This window comes from Chiloscyllium punctatum, chromosome 25 (assembly GCF_047496795.1).
Source record: "Chiloscyllium punctatum isolate Juve2018m chromosome 25, sChiPun1.3, whole genome shotgun sequence".
Taxonomy (NCBI): domain Eukaryota; kingdom Metazoa; phylum Chordata; class Chondrichthyes; order Orectolobiformes; family Hemiscylliidae; genus Chiloscyllium; species Chiloscyllium punctatum.
The window spans coordinates 20,231,043-20,258,219 of record NC_092763.1 but is presented as its reverse complement, the minus strand read 5'-3'; the positions used below and the strand labels follow the sequence as shown (position 1 = coordinate 20,258,219).

General features: G+C 41.8%; 1 protein-coding gene across 4 annotated transcripts in view; it reads right to left on the bottom strand.

Moving 5' to 3' along the window:
* pls3 (plastin 3 (T isoform)) overlaps positions 1–27,177 on the bottom strand; it is a 118,356-nt gene that overhangs the window by 7,888 nt on the left and 83,291 nt on the right. For all 4 annotated transcript variants that reach the window (XM_072594779.1, XM_072594782.1, XM_072594781.1 and 1 more), the window contains exons 7-14: positions 25,102–25,267; positions 20,320–20,462; positions 18,107–18,202; positions 6,547–6,742; positions 5,235–5,313; positions 1,887–2,001; positions 1,661–1,794; positions 919–1,042 (exon numbers count right to left, since the gene is read on the bottom strand). In XM_072594779.1, the coding sequence (XP_072450880.1) occupies positions 919–1,042; positions 1,661–1,794; positions 1,887–2,001; positions 5,235–5,313; positions 6,547–6,742; positions 18,107–18,202; positions 20,320–20,462; positions 25,102–25,267 (1,053 nt within the window). The remainder of the gene's footprint in view (positions 1–918; positions 1,043–1,660; positions 1,795–1,886; positions 2,002–5,234; positions 5,314–6,546; positions 6,743–18,106; positions 18,203–20,319; positions 20,463–25,101; positions 25,268–27,177) is intronic.

Sequence of the window (27,177 nt, the reverse complement as noted above, 5' to 3'; positions counted from 1 at the left end):
AAATCTAAGGGGTTTAATATGGTTTGATGAATAAACATCATTGCCCTGAAATATGCCCGTTTCAATTTTAGCATCTGTAAAATTAAATTACCGGGAAAAAGATCCATTGTTCAGGATTCAAATTTCTCAGCAACAGTATAACTGCTCATTTTCAGAATCTAGATTTGTGTGGACTCTATACAAGTTTATCATCTTATCTCTCAAATCAATTCTAATGCAATTAACAGTTTTCCTAAAACACTCTGTTCAAATCTAGTGAATGATCGTGTTACCTTTAGCACAAAAACTGGGCTTGAATTATAAAGTTGCATCAAATGCGTGTCTCCATGCAAGATGTGACAATGCCATCATTCCTATGCCATCTCCATCCCTTTCTGTCCTCCCACATCACCCCCTATCCCTCAAACCAGCCTTTTTCCATCCCACATGGAAACAGTCTTTTCAGCCACAGCAGTGGTGTTATTGGACTCTCCTGAACTTCTGCTGTTTTCGTTCTTCACCAACTCAGCCACTGCCACTTCTCCATGAGTGCTCACTCCAACCTTTGCATGGCCCAAATGCCTCAGAAGTGCAGGGCACTGTCCAGCAAAACGGTGAGGCCCTTAAACAGACCAAAGACAGGTGAACAAGCAGAATCATGACTGACTGTTGTTAAAAGATAACTTGCCCCAAGTACACACTGTGTTTAAAAGTTGTCTGGAGATTGCTACAGATCATGGTAACCTGATGCTCACCCAAGTCTTCATAGTCAACCCAATGCTGTACAGAATCAACTATCCGCTAAAGGAGAGATGTTTACTCATAATTCATCCGGAAGAATATTCTTGCTGTCTCTAGTTACAGGTTGAGATGCTGTTGTGGTGCACATGGAAAAGTACTGTAGTCATTTCTTTTTTTTTAAAAATTGGAACTGCTTACCTTAAAACTCTGGATGGTGGTTTTCTTGTCTGCCTCTTTCAATGTCTTATTCACCCAATTGACAATGATATCATCATTGACTTTCTGACCGTCACCCAGTTCTTCAAGAACATTCAATGTATACCTATTGATACACAAATGCAATTTCAGAACAGCCACAGAAATAGTTAACACTTGACTTGAAAGCCTAGATTTCCCAACCGTTTCAATGCAGTGCAGCAGAACCCATCCTTTTGCTATTTAGTTTTGAAGTGCTACCCACAACATGCAATTCGCCAGGATCCTGGACCCAGCATAATTCAGGGGGAGCCCATCCCATTGGAACAATCCCCCCATTCCCTGCAGTAATACCACTGACCCATGAATTCAAGCCTATTTTTCCCACACCAATCTTTGATCCACATGTTTATCTTTATTCCTGTTCACCCTGTATCAATTAGCTCACTGCTCAGTTAATAATCCAGAAATTACCATCTTTTTAGCTATACTTTATAATTTAGTTCCTAGCTGTTCATATTCCCTCAGCAGACCTTTTTACCTGTATTGTCGATACCTATTTGTTTGATAGCCTATTTGTTTTAATACAAGTTAGCACTGAGGTAACAGCAACTTGAAAATCCAGGCAGCGTATTTAAATGTGTCACAATGACATTTCTTACTGTCCCATTAGTAAGTCACAGTGAAATGATACTAGCAAGCAGATTAGTGACAACAGCTTTTTTGAGACACTCAGTGGACATACCTTCTCATCAATTGCCAGACCAAGGCTAAAGTTAGTGTTGAGTTTCCATCATTCAGATCCTTTCCAGCGATTCCCACAAGAGAAAACTTAGCTGGACTCTTTCCCAAGTCAACGGCATAATTGCAGTTTTCCAGCTGAAAATAAACCATTTTTAAAAATATAGCAAGTACAACACTTTATTTTGCTGAATGTTCCTCTCAAACGTTCACGACCAAACCTGCCATACCTTTTTCATGTTAGCACCAAGTTTGGGATATGGTGGCTTGTTCACTTTGTTCCAGTCAACTGGGACCTTGATTTTTTCATAAAGCTGCAATATCACCAGGGCATCTACTAAGTCACTGCATTAAGAACAAAATATCACATGATATTTTTTTTAAAATGGCAGACGTCTAAAAGGCAGAGAGACATTTACAGAACTGGTATGAATAATTCCATTTCAACCAAATCTGTTTACCAACTTCATTGGAGTAACCACAATTCAATGTTAAATATTTCAGGTTTCCCATTCACACACCTCTCCAGAACAGTTTGACTATTTGTTACATAGCACTTGTGATATTCTTAGCACTTGCAAACATACTAGACATAAAAGCCTACTTTTGTTTGGGCTCTGCCCTGACTGAGTTCCCCATTGTGTGCTGCATATTTACCTTAAAGGCACTTTTCTACAAGTATTGGTTTGAACTGGTTTACCATGCCACAAAGCCCATGGACAAGGGCTATCCCCGGGTCAGTGGCCAAACAAGAGCATGGCAAACATGAATGGATCCAGCTGCACTTAGATATACTCAAAAGCCTGATAAGACAAATGCACTGTGCACATATTATAAAGCTGAGAAATGAAGCTTAAGGAAAAGATCTAAGATGATCTGCTGGGATGTTTTTGTTCAGAGGTTAGTTTCGAACAGTTGTAGTTAGACTATAGATCAAGATTAGAGTGGTGCTGGAAAAGCACAACGCGTCAGGCAGCATCCGAGGAGCAGGATTCCTGATGAAGGGCTTTTACCCGAAACGTTGATTTTCCTGCTCCTTGGATGCTGCCTGACCTGCTGTGTTTTTCCAGCACTACTCTAATCTCGACTCTAATCTCCAGCATCTGCAGTCCGCACTTTCGCCGTGCAGTTAGATTGTGGCAGGCACAATGCTGCAGCTACATATGTTCCTCTCGGAAATAACTTTATCCATATTGGCAAATTCGATTTCTGAGCCAAACTATTTCTCAGGAAACCTAAAGCCTGAATATCACAATTCATTGCACAACCTATTCCGAAGGCTAACCAGCTTAATTATATTAACATTAGACAACAATTGCAGCTTTACATCAACACAGAATTGGTCATAATAATTGGGTCTATTAATGGGATAGAGATTTGTTCAGAGGGATATGATACTGAACCTTCAGCAAGATTATAACGGCTTTCCAAATGCTAGTTTTTGAAAAGTGTTAAAAAAAATGTGTTGAAATGGATTAATGTTGATGTTTCACTGTGATGGTCACTGTGTTAGCAAAGAACATTTCAAAAAAGACAGCTTCAAAGGACTGTGGAAATGTGACATTCTTTTTCTTGGCGTTAGCAATAGATGAGCATCTGTTGAAATTACTGAAGTTGGGAGGAGAGGACACTTGACTAGTTAGCAGCAGCGACGAACTGCGTTTGATTCTTCTGGATTCAGCAATTAGTTATTTCATGAACTGCTTTCTATTCAGCCTCCACAGTTCCTTGAAGGGCTGTTGTTAAGTCAGTACAAAGGAGCCTAGTACATGCGGCACTTGTATTGTCTAATTGCATCTCTGATATGGAGGAGCTGGTGTTGGACTTGGGTAGACAATAGACAATAGGTGCAGGAATAGACCATTCTGCCCTTCAAACCGGCACCACCATTCATTATGATTATGGCTGATCATCCTTAATCAGTATCCTGTTCCTGCCTTATCTCCATAACCATTGATTCCAATATCCTTGACAGCTCTATCCAACTCTTTCTTAAACGAATCCAGAGACTGGGCCTCCACTGCCTTCTGGGGCAGAGCATTCCACACACCCACCACTCTCTGGGTGAAGATGTTTCTCCTCATCTGTCCTAAATGGCTTACCCCTTATTTTTAAGCGGTGTCCTCTGGTTCGGCACTCACCCATCAGCGGAAGCATATTTCCTGCCTCCAGAGTGTCCAATCCTTTAATAATCTTATATGTCTCAATCAGATCCCCTCTCAGTCTTCTAAACTCAAGGGTATACAAGCCCAGTCGCTCCAGTCTTTCAGCGTAAGGTAGTCCCGCCATTCCAGGAATTGACCTCGTGAACCTATGCTGCACTCCCTCAATAGCCAGAATGTCTTTCCACAAATTTGGAGACCAGAACTGCACACAATATTCCAGGTGCGGTCTCACCAGAACCCTGTACAACTGAAGAACCTCTTTGCTTCTATACTCAATCCCTCTTGTTAGGAAGGCCAGCATGCTATTAGCTTTCTTCACTACCTGCTGTACCTACATGCTTGCCTTCATTGACTGGGTGTACAAGAACACCCGGATCTCTTTGTACTGCCCCTTTTCCTAAATTGACTCCATTTAGGTAGTAATCTGTCTTTCAGTTCTTGCCACCAAAGTGGAGAACCATACATTTATCCACATTAAACTGCATCTGCCATGTATCTGTCCACTCACCTAACCTGTCTACGTCACCCTGTAATCTCCTAACATCCTCCTCACATTTCATCCTGCCACCCAGCTTTGTATCATCAGCAAATTTGCTAATGTTACTATTAATACCAGCCTCTATATCATTAATATATATTGTAAAAAGCTGCGGTCCCAGCACTGATCCCTGCGGTACCCCACTGGTTACCGCCTGCCATTCCGAAAGGGAGCTGTTTATCACTACTCTGTTTCCTGTCAGCCAACCAATTTTCAATCCAAGTCAGTACTTTGCCCCCAATACCATGCGCCCTAATTTTGCTCACTAACCTCCGATGTGGGACTTTATCAAAGGCTTTCTGAAAGTCCAGGTACACTACATCCACTGGATCTCCCTTGTCCATCTTGAGAGTTACATCTTCAAAAAATTCCAAAAGATTAGTCAAGCATGATTATCCCTTCATAAATCCATGCTGACTCTGATCTATCCTGTTACTGCTATCCAGTAGACAAAAGTTAAAAATCACACAACACCAGGTTATAGTCCAACAGGTTATTTGGAAATACCACCTTTCGGAGTGCTGCACCTGATGAAGGAGCAGCATTCCGGAAGCTTGTACTTCCAAATAAACCCCTTGGACTATAACCTGGTTTTGTGTGAATTTTAACTATTTGCGTCTCAGTAGGACAATTAGAGTCCTATGTATATACCTACATAAAAATGTAACCAGACTCCAACTCAATTCTGGTGACCTGGTGGCTCAGCCTCAAAAAGGGGTAAAAAGTGTACATTCATCGCTCCAATTTCAGGGTGACCTACCTCCTGCTGAAGAAGAGAGTTTAAACTGGTCCCGGTCATCCCAATACTAATACTTGCAATCCAATTACTCAGATTTATTCTTGAACAATTTTTAGATGAAAATATTCCTTCTTACCTATAAAGATGGTTTACTGCTGGATTTACACCTTGTGAATTCATCCAGTTGCGGAAAGTTCTTTCTTCACGGGTTTCACCTAAATGTAAAAAGATGCATCATTTTTATCGAAACAGAATTCATCATTTTCTTTTGAAGCAAATCCCCACTTACATCTCCATGTTACACCTGGATTCTTTATACACACTGATATTTTATAGCTTTCCAAAGTATCTGATAGAATGTTACTTTTGTTCTCAGGATGCAGACAATGTCAGGATTTGTTTGCTACCTCTGGCGCTTGGTAAACAGAATGTAGAGCTTTCAATCTGAAGCATTGCTATAATTGTGGAGTTTGCCCATTTACAAATCACGTTGGGTTACATCATTCAAGTATTTCAAGTTGATAACAATGAAATTGCAACTGTGTAAAAATGCATGTGATATGAAGATGGCATCTTGCCCACAGCGTTGTTGCATGCTCTCCTTTGTAGTAAAGTTCACAAAACTTAGAAGTTCTATCAAGGAGGTCAACTTTCCAGTCACTTGTGCTCGGTCAATGGTCAATGTCGATGTTAAGTCAGACATTTGGTCAAAGTTGAACTCCAAGATGCCTTGGTACTAGCAGAGCCAGTGAAGGTCAGTGGTGACATTTTAAGTTTTTTTTTAAGTTTCACTGATGGGATGGTCAATGCTTAGGAACTTGCATAACACAAATATGTTACTTGCCATTTCTCAAAGCAAGCCAAAACATTGCTTTGTTGTAGATCAAATGATTTCTTTCATTAAAACAGAAGTTAATGTTAATATTGTTGAATTGTGAATTTACGGCCCCATTCCTCTGTTGCAGGTGTACGCTAGCCACTGGAGACTGGCCAGATTAAGAACTTAAAATAGCTCTAACACAATTGAGATTATGTGAGGTTGAATGTTGCCTTGACATCTAAGACAATTAATTCCATTTCTGTGTCTGGATTTCCACTTTAGGATTATAGAATTGGATCAATGTTTTGGGTTTGTAGATTTACCAGATTGTGACCAACCCATTCTTCCTCAGTGTGAAATGGATGACCTATCCAAACACATCTATTTCCCACTGACTGATTAAATTCAAGATTACCCCTCCCTCTCCCAATACCCACATTTTTGGAGTGCTGGGGTAATAAGTTAAGTTGTGACTCAACATTCTTAAATGAGCCTATGGAGTAATCAAAATTCCAACAAGCATTTTCTGGTTTTGAAAACTGCTTAACCTTTACAAGTAAAATGGACATCAAGATCCGGTACGCAGTCTTTTTTGAGGTATCTACATGCATTATCTTTGTGCTTTTACCTTCCAGCAGACTCCAGTCAATGTCTTGATTTTCAGGCTTCTGAAGTGCTGGATATTTGTTGAACAGGTTGGCGACGAAAGCCAAGTTCAGTTTTGGGTTTCCTTGGACAACATCTCCTGGAGTGACAAACGCTCTGCAGCCGAGTTTGTCTGCCTCCTGCAACATGTACTCCGCTCGCTTTAGGCTGTCCTTCTCCTGCAAGAGAAAACAGAAGTGATTCTAGAGCGTCTACTACATATTAGTATTTGTCATCATTTACAGATCTGACAGCATTAAAGCAGCATTAGAACATCCTTTCTTTTCCCCTCGAGTTATTCGATCTCTTCTGGCATTGATTGGTTAAGGATTTAAACATTAAATTTGGAGATGTTGCACATTGCCATTGTAAGTACGGATAAATGTATATAGGATATCGCTCCAGACACAGATTAAAGGGGATATTGAATGAAATAAGCAAGCAGCAGTTCTGTTATTTACCAAAATGTTCAGATATTTCTGTTTTTCTTAACCCAAGCAAGAATGTTCAGATATTTCTGATTAAATATAGGGCAACCGTCCTTTGATTTTACCATCCATTAGTTTAAATAGAGATTTTAAAAGCCTGAAGTCAATACAGATTGGAAAAACTAAAAGATTCAGTTACTTCACATACATTTACCCCAAGGCCCTGTTTATTGTAATCAAGCCAATCTAAAGAAGGTGTTGCTCAAATACCACCAGAACATTACCTGTCCCACCAGGGGCCCGAACATTTTAGATCACTGCTACACCACTGTGAAAGATGCCTACCGCTCCATCACCCACCCTCATTGTGGAACTCCGACCACAATGCAGTGTTTTTTCTCCCGGCGTACAGGCAAAAGCTCAAGCAGGAGACCTCCTCACGGATACAGGTCCAGTGCTGGTCGGAGGAGGCAGAGGATTAACTCCAGTGCTATCTGGAATTGGCTGATTGGACCATGTTCAAACAGTCTACAGGTACTTTGGATGAGCACGCCACCACCATCACAGACTTTATCATCAGCAAGTGTGAGGAGGACTGCATACTGAGGAAGTCAATCCTGGTGTTCCCCAACAGGAAACCCTGAATGAATCAGGGCATACAGAACCTGCTAAAAACCAGGCGTGAGGCCTTCAGATCAGGAGACCCACTCAAATATAAGGAATCCAAGTATGACCTCGCAGACACACTAAGACAGCCAAGGACCAATACCGATCCAAATTAGAGACCCAGACAGACACCTGGCGACTATGGCAAGGACTGAATCACATCACAGGTTCTAAAAAGAGACAGTGCAAGATAGCAAACGATGACACATTTCTCCCAGATTGTCTCAACGCCTTCTATGCTTGCTTTGAGCAGAATCTTGGTGGAGTGGTAACACCTATTTTGACAAGTCCTGATGAACCTATCCCAATAGTCACTGCATCAGAGGTCAGATTGGTTTTCCTTCGTGTGAATCCAAGGAAAGCGATGGGATCAGACGGAGTACCAGGCCATGCACTCAGAGAATGAGCAGATCAATTGACAGAGGTCTTCTCAGACATTTTCAACCTCTCCCTGCAGCAGACCACTGTCCCTGCCTGTTTCAAGAGGGCCAATATTATCCCTGTACCTAAGAAGACTCATGCAGCATGTCTCAATGACGACCGCCCAGTGGCCCTAACTTTAGTGGTCATGAAGTGCTTTGAAAGGCTGGTCATGGCATTAATCAACTCCAGCCTCCCCACTGCTCATGATTCACTCCAATTTGCCCATCAGACCAACAGGTCCATGTCAGATGCCATAATCACTTGCCCTTCACTCCTCACTAGAGCATCTTGACACCAAGAACAGCTACGTAAGAATCCTACTCATTGACTACAGTTCAGTCTTCAACACTATTATCCCGTCGAGACCGAAAATTAAATTTAATGATCTCAGATTAAGCCCCACTCTCTGCAACTGGATCCTTGGTTTCCTGACCCACAGGCCACAATCAGTGAAGATTGGGGACAATGTTTCATCCTCACTAACACTCAGCACTGGAGCCCCCCAGGGGTGTGTACTCAGCCCCCTACTGTACTCACTGTATACCCATGACTGCGTCACCAAATACCAGACTAATGCCATTTACAAGTTCGCTGATGACATCACCATAGTCAGTTGAATCTCAGATGGCAATGAAACAGACTACTGACAGGAGGTGGAAGACCTGGAAAAATGGTGCACTGAGAACAACCTAGTTCTCAATGCCGGCAAAACCAAGGAACTCATTACTGACTATCGCTGGATGTTACTCATGCCCCACTGCACATTAACAGCACAGAGGTGGAACGAGTGGAAAGTGTCAAGCTCCTGGGAGTGGTCATCCACAACAAGCTTTCTTGGACTCTTCATGTGAATGCACTGGTCACAAAGGCCCAACAATGTCTCCTCTTCCTCAGGCAGCTGAGAAAATTTGGCATGATGGCAAATACCCTTGCCAACTTTTATAAGTGCACCATCGAGAGCATTCTGTCTGGATGTATCACTACCTGGTATGGCAATTGTACCATTCAAGATCCGACATGGTTACAGAGAGTGGTGAACTCGGCCTGGACAATCACAAAGGCCACCCTGCAGTCTATAGAATCCATCTACCAGACCCGCTGTTAAGGAAAGGCCGCCAGCGTTCTTAAAGATCGATCCCACCCTGACAATGCTTTTCTACAACCTCTAGCATTGGGGAGAAGGTACAGAAACCTGAACACACACACCAGCCGGTTTCAAAACAGTTTCTACCCTACAGTTGTTAGAATACTGAATGGACTTCTCAAATCTTAACATTCGCCTGTGCCTGTGTTTTTATTTATGCCATTGTTTACCTATTATTTAATATCTATGCTACTTAACTCTGTGATTTGCCTGTATTGCTCACACGACAAAGCTTTTCACTGTGTCTTGGTACACGCGACAATAAATTCAATTCAATTCAATACTTTAGATTCTTTAACAATGACTCAATTTAAATAAATGTTCACTGTTAGAAAGTTTATATTCAGGACTTCTACACAAACTTGAATAAACATTTTGGACATTTCTGAAAAAAAAAGTCAGTCCAGGACTGGCCACGGTTTGCATTAAAAATGTTTTTTTTCTGTTGCATGTATAATCTGTTATACATTAGAAAGGTTGAGTGATCACAATAGTCAAGTGACTTTTGCCTGTAGGTGGTGCCAAGAACACAACATTCTGCTGCCAAATGTGACTGTAAAATCAACTGAACTCAAATTCTTAAAGTGGTTCACCACACAATGGCAGTGTGGCATTCTGCAGGCGAACTGCAGACATATTCTTACAAGGAGAAGTTTGCAGGAACATCGGGGCATCGAGACAATGTCCAATCTCAGGAAACTGCAGACTAGCTCATATCATCCCACTATTTGCTTTGTCCAAATGGAACCTTAGCCTTTTTTTAATTTTTGTGTTCAGCTTTTCCAATGTTACATGCAGTTGCTACAAATGTTGGCTTATCACCCTTCACATCGAGGGTACTATTTGTAGATTCGGCAGGTAGTTTTACAAACAAGTGCCTTTCCCATTTATCTGAGCTGGGGGCTGGCACTGATACGTTTGTACACTGGCACCATGGCTGAGTTCCAAATACCATCTCCTCCGACCCAACATTTTCAAGAATCTGCAGTACTTGCAAACTAACTGCCCATTAATTACCAGATATTACTTTGCGTGGTGAATTTAACAGTATGTGTGCCTTACTCTCATCTTTGGCACAGAGCATTGATGGCAAAACTAGGATTGTTTTGCCCATTCCTAATTGAACTAAACGCAATGGTCGACAGTCACTTTCTTGAGCTGCTACACTTCCTTTGGAGTAAAGTTATTGTTCGGAAGGGACTGAAGGAACAATATCTTTTCACATCAGACTGATGTGGGGCTTGGAAAGGGACTTGCAGGAGGTGGTGCTCCCACGCATCGGCTGTCCTTTTTCTATTGGAGGTTATAGGGTTTGGAAGGTGCTGTCGAAGCAAGTTTGCTGAGTCCTGCCATGCATCATGTATTTGGTACAGACTGCTGCCATTGTACTGTTGAAGTTGAATGGAGCGTGTGTTTAAGATGGTTGATGTTGGAGCTGCCCCCAACCAGGCAAGTCAGGGGTATTCTATCACACTCCTAACCTGTGTTTTACAGATGGTGGACATGCTTTGGGGAGGCAGGAGCTGAGCTGCAGAATTTCCAGTCTCATTTCTTTTCCTTGCCATGTTGCCTTCCATTCTTCTCTCTCTTTCTCTTTCTTAATCCAACCTTTCATGCCCTCGGTTTCTCTTTCTGCACCCGATTTAACTGCACCATAATCATTGTTTTGTTTCTTTCCTGATCCTTCAAGTCTGATTGGTTAGGTTTGATCCCTGTAAAATCACCAAGCTGCCAGATGCTGTGGTGCCAACATCATATAGTCACCATCTCTCACTTCTGTCAAGCTGTAGCCCGTTTTAAAACAAAAAGTTCAGTGGAAGGGAGCAGGATAAGAAACAAACTAAACAAACAGGTCAGGTATAACCCAACTCCAACAAACTCTGGCCCAAACAGGTTAAGGCTATCATCCTCACCTCGACAACCAAAAGAAATCCAGGCCGCAGTGCTCCAGTTTACACAAGTGTCAGAAAGTTGGCTCCTTGGGACCACTCCGTCAGGCACACCCTTCAATTTGAACAGTGGTCTTACCTGCTTCTTCTGCCAGTGCGTTAAAGTAACCAGTTAAAAACACAAATGCCGAAAATACTCAGTGGGCCAGGCAGCATCGGTGGGAAAAGGAAACAATTTAACATTTCAAGCCAGTGGTTTATTGCCGTACCATCCTCACCTGTCTGCTTTGTGACTGGCTCCTTCAGATCCCTCAAAAACAACCATGTCTCTCTTTAGGTGAGGAAAAGAAACTTATGAATAGAAAGACTTTAAGAGGGATATGGGCAGAGTGCTGGCAAATGGGACTAGTTTTATTTCAGATATCTGGTCAGCATGGACGAGCTAAACCAAAGGACCTGTTTCTGTGTTTTAGATCTCCGTGACATTTTCACGCCAAACTACACAAGGCCTTTTATTATCCTACTCTCTGACCCCTTCTCCAGTCACCTGCCCCACCCATCTTTTAACTGCACATTTCACTGGCCCAATAATGCATCTCCTGGATTTAATACATACCTTCACTGAAATATGCCAGAGGTTTTCTCCAATTTCAGTTAATCCTCACCCTGCTGAACTCTCCATCCAGGTATGCAATCCTATGTCAGTCCCTGTCCAATTTCTCTCCTCCAGACCTCAGCTCAAATCTCTACTTAATATCAACTGCAATGGGATACTAGATCAACTATACACATAGATTAGAATGAGAGCCAGGTCCAAATGAACGTTTAAAAAAAATTTGCAATTAGTGTAGGAGTTGTTCTGAAAGAATGGATGGTTGAATGTTGCAGCAAATGCAGAGGAGGTGGTCAGTAGCATTGATTTTGGTAGCTGAACATTTGATTTTAAGATTCTTCATTTTGCAGGTTGGCTGAGATTCTGCGGTTGATTCCTTTTGATCAATAAAATTCCAGTATTCATGGTGAGGAAGTGTCCTTTGTTGTCTTGTTCCTTTTGTCTGGTTTGCTCACTTGTTGACTTCTAGCCCCAAGAGTGAGTGAGTGAGAGAGTGCTAACCCTTGAATGAAGGTTGATTACAGATGGCTAAATTAGCTCATTGGCATACACCAGAAAGTCAGTCCCACGAGCACACTCCAGTATAATTGAAGTTTGCCTCTTAACCTCTGTCCTTGTATGTTCGATAAAAGGGAAAAACACACAATACTTCTGCAGTTGGAGGCATAATCCGCAGAGAAGTAGGTTTCTGTTGAGTATGGTGTCATCAGCCCTTCATTATTTTTGTAGTCACAAGACATCATAGCCCATTCTGTTTTGACTCCTCTCTTCTTTGAAGGGTTGTTGTTTGAATTTCCCTTCAGTGTAACATTCCATGGTCTGACCCAAGGCCATGACACAAACCTAGAGATGGGTACTTAGATTTCAGAAGGCATTTGATGCCATATCAAAGGTTATTATGCAAAATTACAGTTCATGGTGTATGACATACTGAAAGGATAATGTATTAGTAAAGTACAACAAATTGGAATGCAGGCAGGCATATATGGGTCATTTTCAGGTTTGCAAGATGTGACAAGTGGTATGCCACAGGGATCAATGCCAGAGCTTCAACTCTTTAAAATTTATTTGAATGAAGGGGCTAAACATATGTCAGCTAAATTTGCTGATGACAAAGATAGGTAGGAACTTCAGTTGCGAAGAGGACATTAGGAATCTACAATGTGATATAAAAGGTTAACTCAGTGGGCAGAAATTTGGTGAGGGGGGCATATTGTGGGCAAAAATAAATATGCACACTTTGGGTGGAAAAAAAGAAAAGCAGTATTTTGTTCAAGTTGAGGGAAGTTTCAGAACTCTTGAGGAGAGAGGGATCTTGATGACCTGGTTCATGGATCATAAAAGGTTCGTGTGCAGATTCAGCAAACTATTACAGGAAGACTGGAGGAGGAGTTGGCTATTCAGCCCTTTTTAACCATTCTAGATTGTGGCTGATCATCTACCTCTACACTACAATCCCACACTCTACCCATATGCCTTGATTTCATTACTAACTAGAAATCTATCAATCTCTATCTTGAAATTTACACAATGAGTCATCTTGCACAGCCTTCCAGCGAACAGAATTTCAAAAGGTGTGCTACCCTGAGTAAAGAGGTCCTTCCTCATCTCAGTCCTAAATGGCTTGCCTTTTACATACAGATGGTGTCTCCTTGCCAGACCCCATAGACAGGGGAAACATCTTTTCTGTATCTACTCTGTCTCTTCCTTTGAGAATGTTCCGGAGTATCAAGGAGATTGCCTTCTTTTAAACTGAGAATGAGACTGGGCCTGTGACTGCAATCAGTTCCACTATCCCAGGAATCAGTCCGGTGAACCTCTCATGTACCACCTCTACTGCAAGTATACTTTTTAGTGGGAGGGCTCTTGTGGCATGGCGGTAGTGCCCCTACCTCCGAGGCAGGAGGCCTGGATTCAAGACTCTCCTGCTCCAGAGGTCTGTCATAACATTGCTGATGCAATCTTCATTGGACAAGATCCGGAGATGCCAGTGTTGGACTGGGGTGTACAAAGTTAAAAATCACACAACACCAGGTTATAGTCCAACAGGTTTAATTGGAAGCACACTAGCTTTCGGAGCGACGCTCCTTCATCAGGTGATTGTCAGGGGCTTCAAATGTATGCTCCAACTGTCAGGAAATATATAAATGCCAGATTCATCTGCCGTACCCATAAGGTAGAGCAAAACATCACAATCACCTGATGAAGGAGCGTCGCTCCGAAAGCTAGTGTGCTTCCAATTAAACCTGATGGACTATGACCTGGTGTTGTGTGATTTTTAACTTCATTGGACAAAGGGAACAGAACTGCTCATAAGCTTCAGATATGGTCTCATCAGTCTTCCATGCAAACAGTATTCATGGTGAGGAAGTGTCCTTTGTCGCCTTGTTCCCCTTTGTAAATTCATGCTGATTCTGTCCAATCAGGAAATTTTTGTTTTAAAATATTCAAGAATCTCATTACATATACAGGTTGCAACATTTTCCCTACTATCAATACCAGTCTGATCAATGAGTAGTTTCTGGTTTTCTCTCTTCCCCATTCTTCTTAAACAGTGGGGTTAGGATTAATTTCCTGATTTATAACATACCCTACATTACTACGACTGTTTGGTGGACTTTAAGGCACTTCCACCAATGGTTCCTACCCATCCTGTTTCTTAGCACCAACCAGGTTCTACATCCTGTTTTTGCGATTGGAGATAGAATGTCAGTAATACAGTGATCATGCCCCTAATTATAAAACTACCTCATTTCTTTTTCATCTATCCCTCCTAAATGCTGAGCATCCTTTCATATTCAGTCTTTGATATCATACAGCCACAAATCCATTAATAGCAAATAACTCGCACCTTTCACTTCTGCTCGTCATTAGTACACTATGTTATTGTAAAATAGGCAAATTCAAAAGGTACATCAAGTGTTATTTTTTAAAGGAGAATGGAATGTAAAAGTATGGCTGTTTTGTTGCAGATCTATAGTATATTAATTCGGCCACATCCTGAATACAGTGTAAGTTTTGGTCAACTTGAGCAATTTGGAGGAGGTTCACTCGACTGATACCCGTTATGAAGAGGTTATCTAATGAGGAACAGATGAACAGACTAGGCCTGTACATAGTTCCATTCTCGTGCAACCTTATGTTACAAAAATAAATCACACGATGGCCGCGCCAATTAAACTAATGGGGCCAGAATCGCGTTACAGCCAACACAAGTAAGGAAAGTTCACGTTCTACAAATAAATGGTCAAAATTCTTCAATGGCGTTAAAGCCAATTTATGTTGAAGAAACATGTTATATCAGAACCAACTGTATCCCTTGGAAATTAGCAGAATGAGTAAATGAAACACAAAAGATCATGAGCAGACTTATGAAATCACAATGTCATAGAGTCATATAACATGGAAACAGGCCATTCGGCCCACTTGGCCACTCATGATCTTATAAGTCTCTATTCAGTCACCCCTCAACCTCCTATAGTCCCCTGAAAAAGAACCAGCTTTTCCAGCCTCTCTCTATAACTCTAATCCTCTAGTCCCAGCAACACCTTGGTAAATCTTTTCTGAACCCTCCCCATTTAATAATATCCTTCCTAAAGTACAGCGACTAGAACCATTCACAGTGGCCTCACTAAAGTTCTGTATAGCTTCAACATGACATCACAATTCGAACACTCAAAGGGCTGAGCAGTGAAGACAATATGCTAAGTGCCTTCTAAACCACCATATCCCTGCCTGCAGTGCAAATTTCAAAGAACTATGTACCTGAATCCCTGGTTGACAACACTACTCAGAGCCCTACCAGTAATTGCATTAGTTCTGTCCTTGTTTGTTTTACCAATTCCTCTTCGTTACCCAAATTAAATTCCATCTGCCCCTCCTCAGCACAATGGGCCATCGGATCAAGGTCGCGTCGTACTCTGACATAACCTTTTCCCTATTTACTACTAACCATGCCTCCTCCATTCATATCCAATTATAGGAGCTTATATTTTCTATCAATTTATATAAATCCACACTTGACCTGGGGTGGGGGTAGTGAGGGAAGGGGTATGAACTGGGGGACATAGCTGAAAATAATGCATATCCCATTTGACAGAGAAATGTGCATTGTATTTTCCGTACTGCTTAGGCAATTGACAGTCTTTCCAATTCTCTTCCAAGGAGACTCGCGCGGACAGGCTCACTGAATATTTTAAGGCAGAGATAGATTCTTGATGGACTAGAGACTCAAAATGGGGTTAGCAGAAATACGAAACTGAAGCTACAGCCTTACTGACTGGTACAACAGGCTACAAATGGCCCTTAATTCACATCATCTGATCAGGTGGGGTCTCTGGACTACCACTCTGCCACCATCTCCTCAATTGTCATTGAGGGAGATCCATTTGTACATATAGTTGCACTTGCAGAGCTAAATATGGGAAGAATTTATTCTGAAAGCAAAAATTAAATACATATCTGGTGACTTATATTACTTATAAAATGGTTCCCAAGTGGAATTCGTTCTTGATCATCTCTCACTGGGGTGAGGGGAGAGTCTATCCCTTATAATAGGTATAGAACTATTTAGGAAATGGTGAGTCTTAGTGACAATCAGAGGATCATCCAAAATTTGACACTATAGTGTCATTGATGGTGGACAGGTAACCAAAACTGTGATTAAAAGAGCTAGGTCTTAAGCTAAGTCTTGGGGGATTTGTGAGAGATAGACAGGTGGAGGGGTTTAACAAGGGCACTCCTGAGCTGAAGGCCCAGATGCTGTTGCTGCAAGGAAAACTGGCACATGCATAATCATTCACCGCCTATCCTGCCACAAATTATACTTTCCCCATCAGCACGGTGGCTCAGTGGTTAGCACTGTTGCCTCACAGCACCAGGGACCCGGGTTCGATTCCAACTTCGGGCGACTGTGTGGAGTATGTACATTCTCCCCTTGACTGCGTATGTTTCCTCTGGGTGCTCAGGCTTCCTCTCATAATCCAAAAGGTGTGCAGATTAGGTGGACTGTCTATGCTAAATTGTCCCATATAGTGTACAGAATGTGCAGGCTAAGTCAGTAGCCATGGGGAATGCAGGATGACAGAAATAGGATAGGGGAGTGGGCCTTGGTGAACTGCCATTCAGAGGGTCAGCCTGGACTCAATAGGCCCAGTTCCACACTACAGGAACTCTGGGATATTCTAATCCATGTACATCTTCCAAGTTCACTTTCAATCTTAAAAACAGCCTAACGGAAATGAGTTTTAAAACTTTCTTGCTGTCTTTGTTGAGATGAGCCAATGGACCATGTGACAAATATGTGAAAGATGATTAAATGCTATTTTTCATGGTTTGGAACTGTGGGAATACAAACAGGGCTAGTCAATCGCTCTGACGTGAGTCACACTGAAGTGATTGAACACATTTTTATAGTTATTTCACTCCCTAAGGAAACCTATTTCAGAATCGCTTGCTCTACCAAGGAACTGTTCCATCATCAGCCTCAGGTATTTCTGTAGGGTCTGTTTCCATGCTGTATGACTCTATGACTATAACAGTAAGCCAGCTTCTAGACACCAGTGACAATACAAGTGATTTCTGACCTTGTGTATACTCGACTCAACTCTACAAGGAAGAACTATCTTATTTCAAGATGATGCCCATCAGGATAGTGATTGAACACACAGCAATGCATTTTAACAACCAGAAAAGGTGCAAATGCAATGCTTCAAGGATTATTTTGTTTGTTCGCTTGTTGGGTACTTGCTTGACCCAGGATGCCTGAAGAATCTCTTTTACACTTCTTAAGGTAAGTCAGAGAGATCTTCCAAGGCTCCCTGAGAAGGCAGCCAAGGCCTCAGTCCAAAATGCTCCCTCTGTAGAGAGGGTACACATCAGCACAGAAATGCCTCATTCCTCCTCAGCACAGCAACTCTTCGCCAAGAGAAGACTCTCACCCATCATGGTGGAGAACAGAAACCAAAAACAATCCTTGCAAAATTATTATTAGCCAATAAATACAAACTAAACCTGATCAAATATTTCCTTCTGCATTTTTGCAGCGTTAAGCAAAGTTAATTCCAACAGTAAAATCTTTACTAATTTGTCCTTGTATCTGGGCATTATGCATTTTCCGATGTTAGAATGAGAGTTCTCGAGGTGTTAACTGTCTGAACAAATAAGCAAATATTTCAAGGCAATAGAATGCCTTAAAGTTTATTCGAGTACGTCCTCCTTAGGACTCTTTTTTCAAGTTTAATCACAAAGCACTCATTATTAATATGATATTTGCATAACATAAGGATTGTAATATCTAATAACACTAGTGTAAAATAAGTTATTTGGAAATGATTTTTCATCTGTTTAGAGCATTATACTAAGTATTCACTGGTACTTACATTCAAGCCCCACATATTGATGTCAACTCGTGGTTCACCTTCTGTATTGCCTTTTGGTGAAATCTGATTCAAAAGATGGAAGTAAGCCCTTGAATCCTGAAAAGAAACAGAGTAGGTCACTTATAAAGACCATTCGCATTGCAAGTAGATGGATTGAAGATGCAACAAGACTATTTAAAGTGACAGCATTTATGAAATATGCTACAACAAATTTGCACATATTCGGGATCAAGCTGTGCCAAAGTGCTTCACAATTACGAAAGCAAATTTAAGGGTAGTCACTGCTTTCCATTCAAGAAACACAGTAGGAATTAGCACATGATAAGCTTACACAAACAACAATGTGTTTTAATAACCAGAAAGGGTGCCATTAAGTAATGGCTGGAGGACTGTCTGGTGGAGGTGAAGGTGGGTGTTCGTTTGTCGAGGATACCTGTCAGAATTTCCTTACACCTTACTGTAAGGTTATCGGATTATTTCAAGCCACCTGAGAGGGCAGCCTTAGACATTGTTTGAATGTCTCATACTCCCTCCATGCCATATTCAAACATCAGCACAGATTACATTGAGGAACTTGAACCCATAAACACCAAAGCAAAGTTGACATCTCCTGCATCAGGCCAAGCTGAAAGTATTCAAATTGAGTTTGTTGGAGCAAGGAGGACATTGCTGGTAAAAGCTGGGCCAAGGTAGCATCAACTATGAGTTATAGGAGTCCATATCTTCATGGGAAGTAAATGACTCAATTCCAAGAAAACGTTTGAAGAGGTGCAACCCAGAATATTATTTACAAACCACAAGATTGCAGATTTTTCTTCATAATCCAAAATTGTTTGCAAACAGAATAAACGACTGGAAAAAGATCAATGTTTAATCAAAGGTATTTAGATAATAATCACTAGCCTCAATCCTCTGACAGCAGTCATTGAGAGAGAGAACGGGTAAAGGACAGTCTTTTTTAATTCCTCTACCTTCCTTGGTTAACTATTCAGGCAACTTAGTCAGAACACTCTGAAATCTCCAACTCTAAATCAGGATTGGGAATATTCTCCCCCCCCCCCCACCACAAAGGGTTCTGGATCTAGGGTAGCAGCGCATTGGAAGCTTCAACTTCCTTAGCAATTCCCATGGTGTCAGATGCATCAAGACTTCCGCATGTCCCTGACACACAACTCCAGTCAACAATGCTGTAATGGTGATCTTCCTATCAGGAGATCTAAGTCATAGGATTTGGAATAATGGTTATTAATTCACTCATCCAGTCAGAAAAACATTCAATAGTGATTTATAGAGTCATATAGTGGGATCAAAAACTCAGAAATAATTTCAAAGTATATGATGGGACACAGGCTGGATGGGGGAGGGGGGAAATTGTAGATAAGTTACAATATGGTTTTTACTAATGAGAGGATAACATCTATGGCAAAAGAGCCAAAGGGAAATAAGTGAAGAGCTGTTTTGTTTAAAAAAGAGTGAGTAACTTCAAAGCAAAGTTGTCTAGTTATAGGTTTCCCGCCATCTACTCTAACAAAAACATACACTGCTGAATTGCTGGTGGCCTTAGAGAAATGGATCAGAGTATGTGGACATGATATCACAGATTTTCTTAAGACATACAAGCAACAGGAGAAGTAGTAATCCTAAACACGAATTCATAACATACATCAAGATTAGCATCCAGTCTGCAAAATGCCTTCCTCAGATGTCTAAGTATTACAAAGTGAGATAAAAATCACAAATTTGCTTACAAAGAACAAATTTATTATATATTGTACCTCCTGTAGTACATTATTGCACCTTTAGTTCTTGAACCATTGCCTCAAAATAGTTACAATAGAAACCCCACCCTTTGGTCTCCTCCCAAAACTTCATTAAGTACATCATAACCAATACTCAGCCTTTTAAATCTAACCAAAGAACTCTGAAAGCAAGACAATTTGAAAAGCTTCAATATTTAATCAAAGATACATGCACTATAATTAGAGAATTCAGATATATAATTACTAACTCACTGATAAATGGGAAATAAGCTACTCTGCTGTAAAATCTACACCCCAAATAATTACTTCAAATTAAGTTTAGAGTAATATCCATCAGATTAGCACTCACACGAAAAAAAGTTAACATTTGCAATTGCTGCTAATCCCAACCTGCACACAATTAAATCCAGAAAAGGATCATTTTCCACTTCATCATTCTGCAGCTGAACATACCTTAATATCAGAGTGGAAATTGCTGATTTTCTGGCAGCCTGCATTCTCCAAATGGTAATTAGCCCATCGTAACAGCAGCTCCTCTGGAGATAATTTCATCAGATCTTCCAGACTCTCTCCATCACGAAGCAAAGCAACCAGTGCTGCAGTAAGCAGATTCCAATTAATATCAAGAAATTAGTTCTGACAGGCTTCATTAATTGGTTCCGTGTGAATGCCAAATATCAATGTAGAACCCAATGTAGAACAGAGACAATATTCTACATCAACACTGATAGCAAAGTCCCCTCCATCTTTTGTTGACTGCACTCTCTGCAGTGAAGAGGCCATGAGATTGCTCTGCAGCCTCATGTACTCCTATTTTAAATCACTACAGTGGTTGAGCATAACCTGTTCATTGGTTGTATGGTATGTTCAAATTGTTGCACAGCTGTACACCATGTACTTAGAGGAAACTTATTGCTAGGTGTTAAAAGAAATGGTCTACCTCCTTTCTTTGCAGCTTATCTGATCACTAGTCACATGTCAAGTGGTTACTTGAACATAGCGATCTCTCTCATGAATCAGCCCACAACACACCCAAGCTCAAGGCAGTGAAATTTCAAATAGTGGCATGATTGTGGAAAGACAGGCAGAGTGGATGATGTGCTCTGTTAAGGAGTTTGCCCAAATTCAATCCTTTAAATTGGTTCAGTGTACAGTCAACTGGGTTAATTCCCAAATGTTGGTGACTGCCCTCAATGTGACATTCTTACCTCATCATTCCTCCTCTTACACTACTGCACCTTGAGACTTTAAATGTCCTGAGTACAGATGACTAATTACTTCTGAACAGTAGATTTTCTTTGAATATAATAGAATCCCTACAGTGTGGAAACAGGCCCTTTGGCCCAACAAGTCCACACTAACCCTCCGAAAAGCAACTCACCCAGACCCATTCCCCTACATTTACCCCTGACTACTGTACCTAACCTACACATTCCTGAACACGATGGGCAACTTAGCATGGCTAATTCACCTAACGTGCACATCTTTGGACTATGGGAGGAAACCGGAGCATCCGGAGGAAATCCACGCAAACATGGGGAGTGTGTGCAAACTCCACAGTAACCAGAGGTTGGAATCAAATAGAGGTCCCTGGTGCTGTGAGGCAGCAGTGCTAACCACTGAGCCTCTATGCCCTTGTGTCACAAGCCCCTCTTCCAGCTAAAAAGGGTTTTTTAAACTGAGGCTTTTTGTGTTGAATTTGGGGAAGCCCAGAGTAGATTTACGAACAGGTTATTTCGTTTGCCAAACACCATTCATATGCACTGTCTTTGACAGCACCACTGTTTACTCATGGAATCCTGCTAAGGGCAGAGAGACCCCAGGAATATGTTAATATGAGCTTCATATGGACAAGTCTGGAAACTACCATTTTAATATGAACAATACATTTTGACATTTTTAATTTTGAAATCTAAACCTCTAACCTTGTCTAAGTTCCACTGATGCAAGTAATATGCTGGTTTTGATAAAATGCATAGGATCACAAACTGTGCTGTAGTCTGGGTTGTTACTGAAATTAACACACTGTACAAACCAGATTTGATTAGTTGAAATACACATGGAGACTCATGTTCAAATTTTGAACAATCCTTACAATAGCTATCCAGTCCTCTCCCTAACTTCTCAAAAACAAAACCCAAGAGAAGTACAGATGCTGGAAATTAGATACAAAGACACAAATTGCTGGACAAACTCAGCATCTGTGGAGAGAAAGCAGAATTAAAGTTTCAGGTCCAGTGACCTGTCTTCAGAACACTTTTTGTTTCTATTGTTAATCTCTTCCAGTCCTACAAGGACCCAGATATTTGGGCTCCTCAACCTCTGACCTTTTTATGCATCTGACTTTTACTGTTCCACCATCAGGGTCCACTCTATCAGCTGTCTAGACTCCAAGACCCTGGGAATACCTTATCCAGCTTTCTTTCCTCCTTAAAACCCACTACCTTCACTGAAAGTACTAATATTTCCTTATATGGCCAAGTGCCAATTCCTACTTGCATTCATGGATAAATTAATATTTTAAATTAACACACCGCAGGGAAAATGCAAGTCAAGTTAAGGAAAGCTGAACATTTGATATTGCATCCATCGTTACAAAAAAGTCTTATTATACTCAATACTCTGGTACAGATTATTCACTGGGGTTGTACACTGAAAACAATTCAAGTCACTGTTAGTCATCACTAATGGAAAAGCAATCAATCAATAGCTTCAGTATTCACCTCAAGATGACACTTAATTGACCTTCACATAACGTGAGGTGCACCAGGTCAGGCCACATGTCCGAGTGTCTGTTTGGAGACGACAAGAACATTAAAACTAGGCAGTTTGTCAGCAATAAAATAGAAACAAATGATGCCATTACTTTGCTCTGTTAGTGCTATGAGAAAGTGAGGACTGCAGATGCTGGAGATCAGAGTTGAGTGCGTGGTGCTGGAAGAACACAGCAGGCCAGGCAGCATCTGAGGAGAAGGAGAATTGACGTTTCAGGCATGAGTCCTTCATCAGGGATAAGGCTCGCGGGGCGGGTAGCTGAGAGATAAATGGGAGGAGGGTGGGGCTGGGGGGTGGGGGTGGTGGGGGATGCAATAGGGAATGGGAAATGGGAATAGGGAATGGGTAGATGAAGGTGGGGAGAAGGTGATAGGTCAGAGAGAAGGGTGGAGCGGATAGGTGGGAAAGACTATGGACAGGTCAAGAGGGCGGGGCTGAATTGAAGGCTTGGGACTGGGACAAGATGGGGAAGGTAAATGAGGAAACTATTGAAATCCACATTAATCCTGTGTGGTTGCAGGATCCCAAGGCAGAAGATGAAGCGTTCTTCCTCCAGGTGTCAGGTGGTAGGGTTTGGCGATGGAGGTGGTCCAGGACCTGCATGTCCTTGGTGGAGTGGAAGGTGGAATTGAAGCATTCAGCCACAGGGCGGTGGGGTTGGTTGGTGTGGGTGTCCCAGAGATGTTCTCTGAAACAATCCGCAAGCTAGCATCCTGTCTCCCTGATGTACAGGAAACCACATCAGGTGCAATGGATACAGTAGATGACATGTGTGGAGGTACAGGTAAATTTCTGTTAGATGTGGAACGATCCTTTAGGGTCTTCGACAGAGGTGAGGGGGAGGTTTGGGCGCTTCCTATGGTGGCAGGGGAAGGTGCCGGGAGTGGGATGAGGGCTGATGGAGGGGGTGTGTGGATCTGATAAGAGTCGTGGATTGAATGGTCTCTCCAGAACGCTAATAGGGGTGGTGAAGGAAATATATCCTTAGTGGCGGGGTCTGTTTGTCGGTGGCAGAAGTGAGCGAGGATGTTACGATATATGCTGAGGTTAGTGGGGTGGAAGGTGAGGACCAGGGCATCTGTCCTTGTTGCGATTGGACGGGGTTGGGATCAAGGGTGGAGGTGCAGGAAGTGGAAGAGATACGCTGGAGGACATCGTCAACCACGTGGAAGGGGAAATTGCGGTCTTTGAAGGAGGTGGCCATCTGGGATGTTCTATGGCGAAATTGGTCATCCTGGGAACAGGTGGGGCAGAGGCGGAGGATTTGGGAATAAGGGATGGTGTTTTTACAGGTGGTGGGATGGGAAGAGGTATATTATCATTTCCCTTCACCCCCACCCCCCCACCCCACCTTATCCCAATCCCAAGCCTCGAACTCAGCACTGCCCTCTTGACCTGTCTAGCGTCTTTCCCACATATTCGCTCCACCCTCCGCTCTGACCTATCACCTTCTCTCCCACCTTCACCGACTGATTGCATTCCCAGCTACCTTCCCCCCAGCCCCACCCCCCTCCCATTTATCTCTCAGCCCCCCCGATCCACAAGCCTCATTCCTGATGAAGGGCTTATGCCCAAAATGTTGATTCTCCTGCTCCTGTGCTTTTCCAGCACCACACTCTCAACTCTATTGGTGCCATATCTTCCCTTATTTCCAACACATGTTGAGGATCTCCAAAACCAAGTGACAATTGCAATGGCTTCTTCTATGCTGATTCCTGAAAATAAGGACTGGACTTTCGATTTGGGGCACTGAAATGAAGTATAATTTCAAATGACACTAAGCTGTGGTGGATACAATATGAAACTGTAAAATAGAACGTTATTAGTCATGCTATTAGGCTGCCTTTCATCTCCCAGTCTTGAAATAATCACTTTACGTTCTGTATCACTAGTGACAGTTGTCCTTTACTTCTCACCTCCACAGAGGCAGTGTGGCAGTGAAGATAAAGTTGAAGCTAGCACGTTTTGAGAAGATTTTTAGCTCAGGTTGAGGTTCTGAATATAGGTTTGCTCCCTGAGCCAGAAGGTTCATTTTCTGACGTTTCATCCCCATACTAGGTAATGATATCACCAGCCCAAGGACACCTAAACACAAATAGAAAGTGGGCTACACCACCAGTGCTTCATGTGGAGGCTCACTGATGATGTTACCTAGTATGGTGACGAAATGTCTGAAAATGAACCTTCCAGCTCAGTGAGCAAACCTACATCCATAAAGTTGAAGCTTTTCATTTTGCACACTCCTGGACAAGGTCACAAGAAACAGTCTTGAGAACAAAAGACACCAGTGATTCTTAAAAACAGAACATAGAGAACTGCTCAATTAAAATATCTCAACTTCCTGTTGGAGACTAGTTGTATGGAAAATTACAACTGGTATTGTATTGTTCATGTCGATAACCATTATTGGGGAAGTTGACCACAACCAATTATCCCCATCATTTATTAATGGGCTCTTACCTTCATTTTTACTGAGTTCAATGTCAGCAAACAGCCCAATCTTGATAATCTGCCACAGAAGTCCCAAGACCAAATGGGGCTTTCCTTCTCTCAAGTCTTGTGCGCCAATGTTGACAACGTGACAGCCAATGGCAGAGGCAGAGTTTAGAGCAAGATTCAGATTTTCCTATGTGAACAAAAACGATCAGGGTGTACATTAAATTCAGAACACCATTTAATGCTCAACTATTCGGAGGTTAGACATGGCACATTGATGGGGTATAGCATGAAGCTGGGAAACAAACTTATGTTCAATATCTCCAAGACCATCCTTTCATTACATTGCTAAGATAGGACTCAAGTGGAGGACAGATCCTTAACAAAATCACTGTGCTGGAAGAAGATCAAACTATCCTCAATACCATAGTTAGTGAATGGCCTGAATGATGCATGACTGCCCTTACATCTTCAAATTAATTACTTTTGTTGACAACAATTCACCCACTTGTGATTGCCTGCAAACAATTACCCAAAATGTAAATATTTGGCATAAGAGTATGGCTTTCTCCAACTTGTTTTCCAAAAGTTCATTTCAGAGGTTGATCATGTGGTCATGGTTCCAGGAACAACACCAGACACTTGCCCAGTCTGTCTATAAAAGGAGCAGAGAAGCCAAACTCAGGTCACTTCTCAAGTGAATGAAGCTACCAAACTGAATAGGTGACTACCTTGCATTATGTCTTTGTTCCACAAACCAATTAGCTTGAGAAGACACCATGGACAAGATCCAGCTCTATTCTCCCAAACCTTCCAGCTTTCAAGAGGCTGCACTGAGTATTTAGTTGATAGCCTTAAGAAATCTGATGATAGTAACATAAATAGATTTCACTGAGGCTTAAACGATTACAAAACCTCGTCTTTGGCTGGGTTTGGCCCTGTACATATTTTACAAGATTATACTCCAGCCAAAATGATAAGACAGTGAAGGAATGTTTCTTACATACTCTGTTTGAAATCAGTACATTTCTGATGAAGCAAGATTACAGTAATGTTTAGAGTAAATCTCACTCAACAACGTTAACTTGCATTTATGCAGCATCTTTAAACATAGCAAAATATCAGAAAATTCCTCAGAAATATATCAGAGAAAACTCAACACTAAGTCAAAGTAGGCAATATTAACAAGAATGGCTGAAAGCTTGCTCTAAACGCATAAGGGATCTTTTGCTTCTCGAATGGAGAAATGGAATACAGAGGCAAGCAACTTAACTCTTTATGAAAACCTGTTAGGCCCCACTCTGGGGTCTATTTTTTTCCATTCAGAGTACCACGTTTTAAAGCAGATTTCAAGATCTTGACAAGGATGCAGATCAGACTTATGACGATGATATGAGTGAACAGGGATTTTGTGCTCAGTTTCCGTCATTCTTACAAGAGATGTGGGTATCACTGGCAAGGTCACTATTTGCTTCCTGTCTCTAATTGCCTATTTTAGATGGTAGTCTAAGTCAATCACATTGTCATGGGCCTGGAGTCACATGCAGGCCAGACTGGATAAGAGTGGCATACTTCCTTCATTTAAGTTCATTAGAACATAGAATAGGATAGCACAGGACCATATCTATGCTAGCCATGATGCTATTCTAAACTAATCCCATCTGCCTCAGATGGTCTGTATCTCTGTATTTGCTGCCTGTTCATGTGTCTAAATTCCTCTTAAATATTGCTGTTGTATCTGCTTCTACCACCTTCCCTGGCACATTCTCAGCACCCATCACCCTTTGTGTAAAAAATAATTGCCTCACACATCTCCTTGAAAACCAACCCTCCCCACTCGTCGCTTCACTTCAAACCCACACCCCTTAGTATGCTAAGAAGTGGCAGCTGGAGTTTAATTCAGATAAATGCGAAGTGCTGCATTTTGGGAAAGCAAATCTTAGCAGGACTTATACACTTAATGGGATGGTCTGAGGGAGTGTTGCCGAACAAAGACCTTGGAGTACAGGTTCACAGCTCCTTGATAATGGAGTCACAGGTAGATAGGATAGTGAAGGCAGCGTTTGGTATGCTTTCCTTTATTGGTCAGAGTATTGAGTA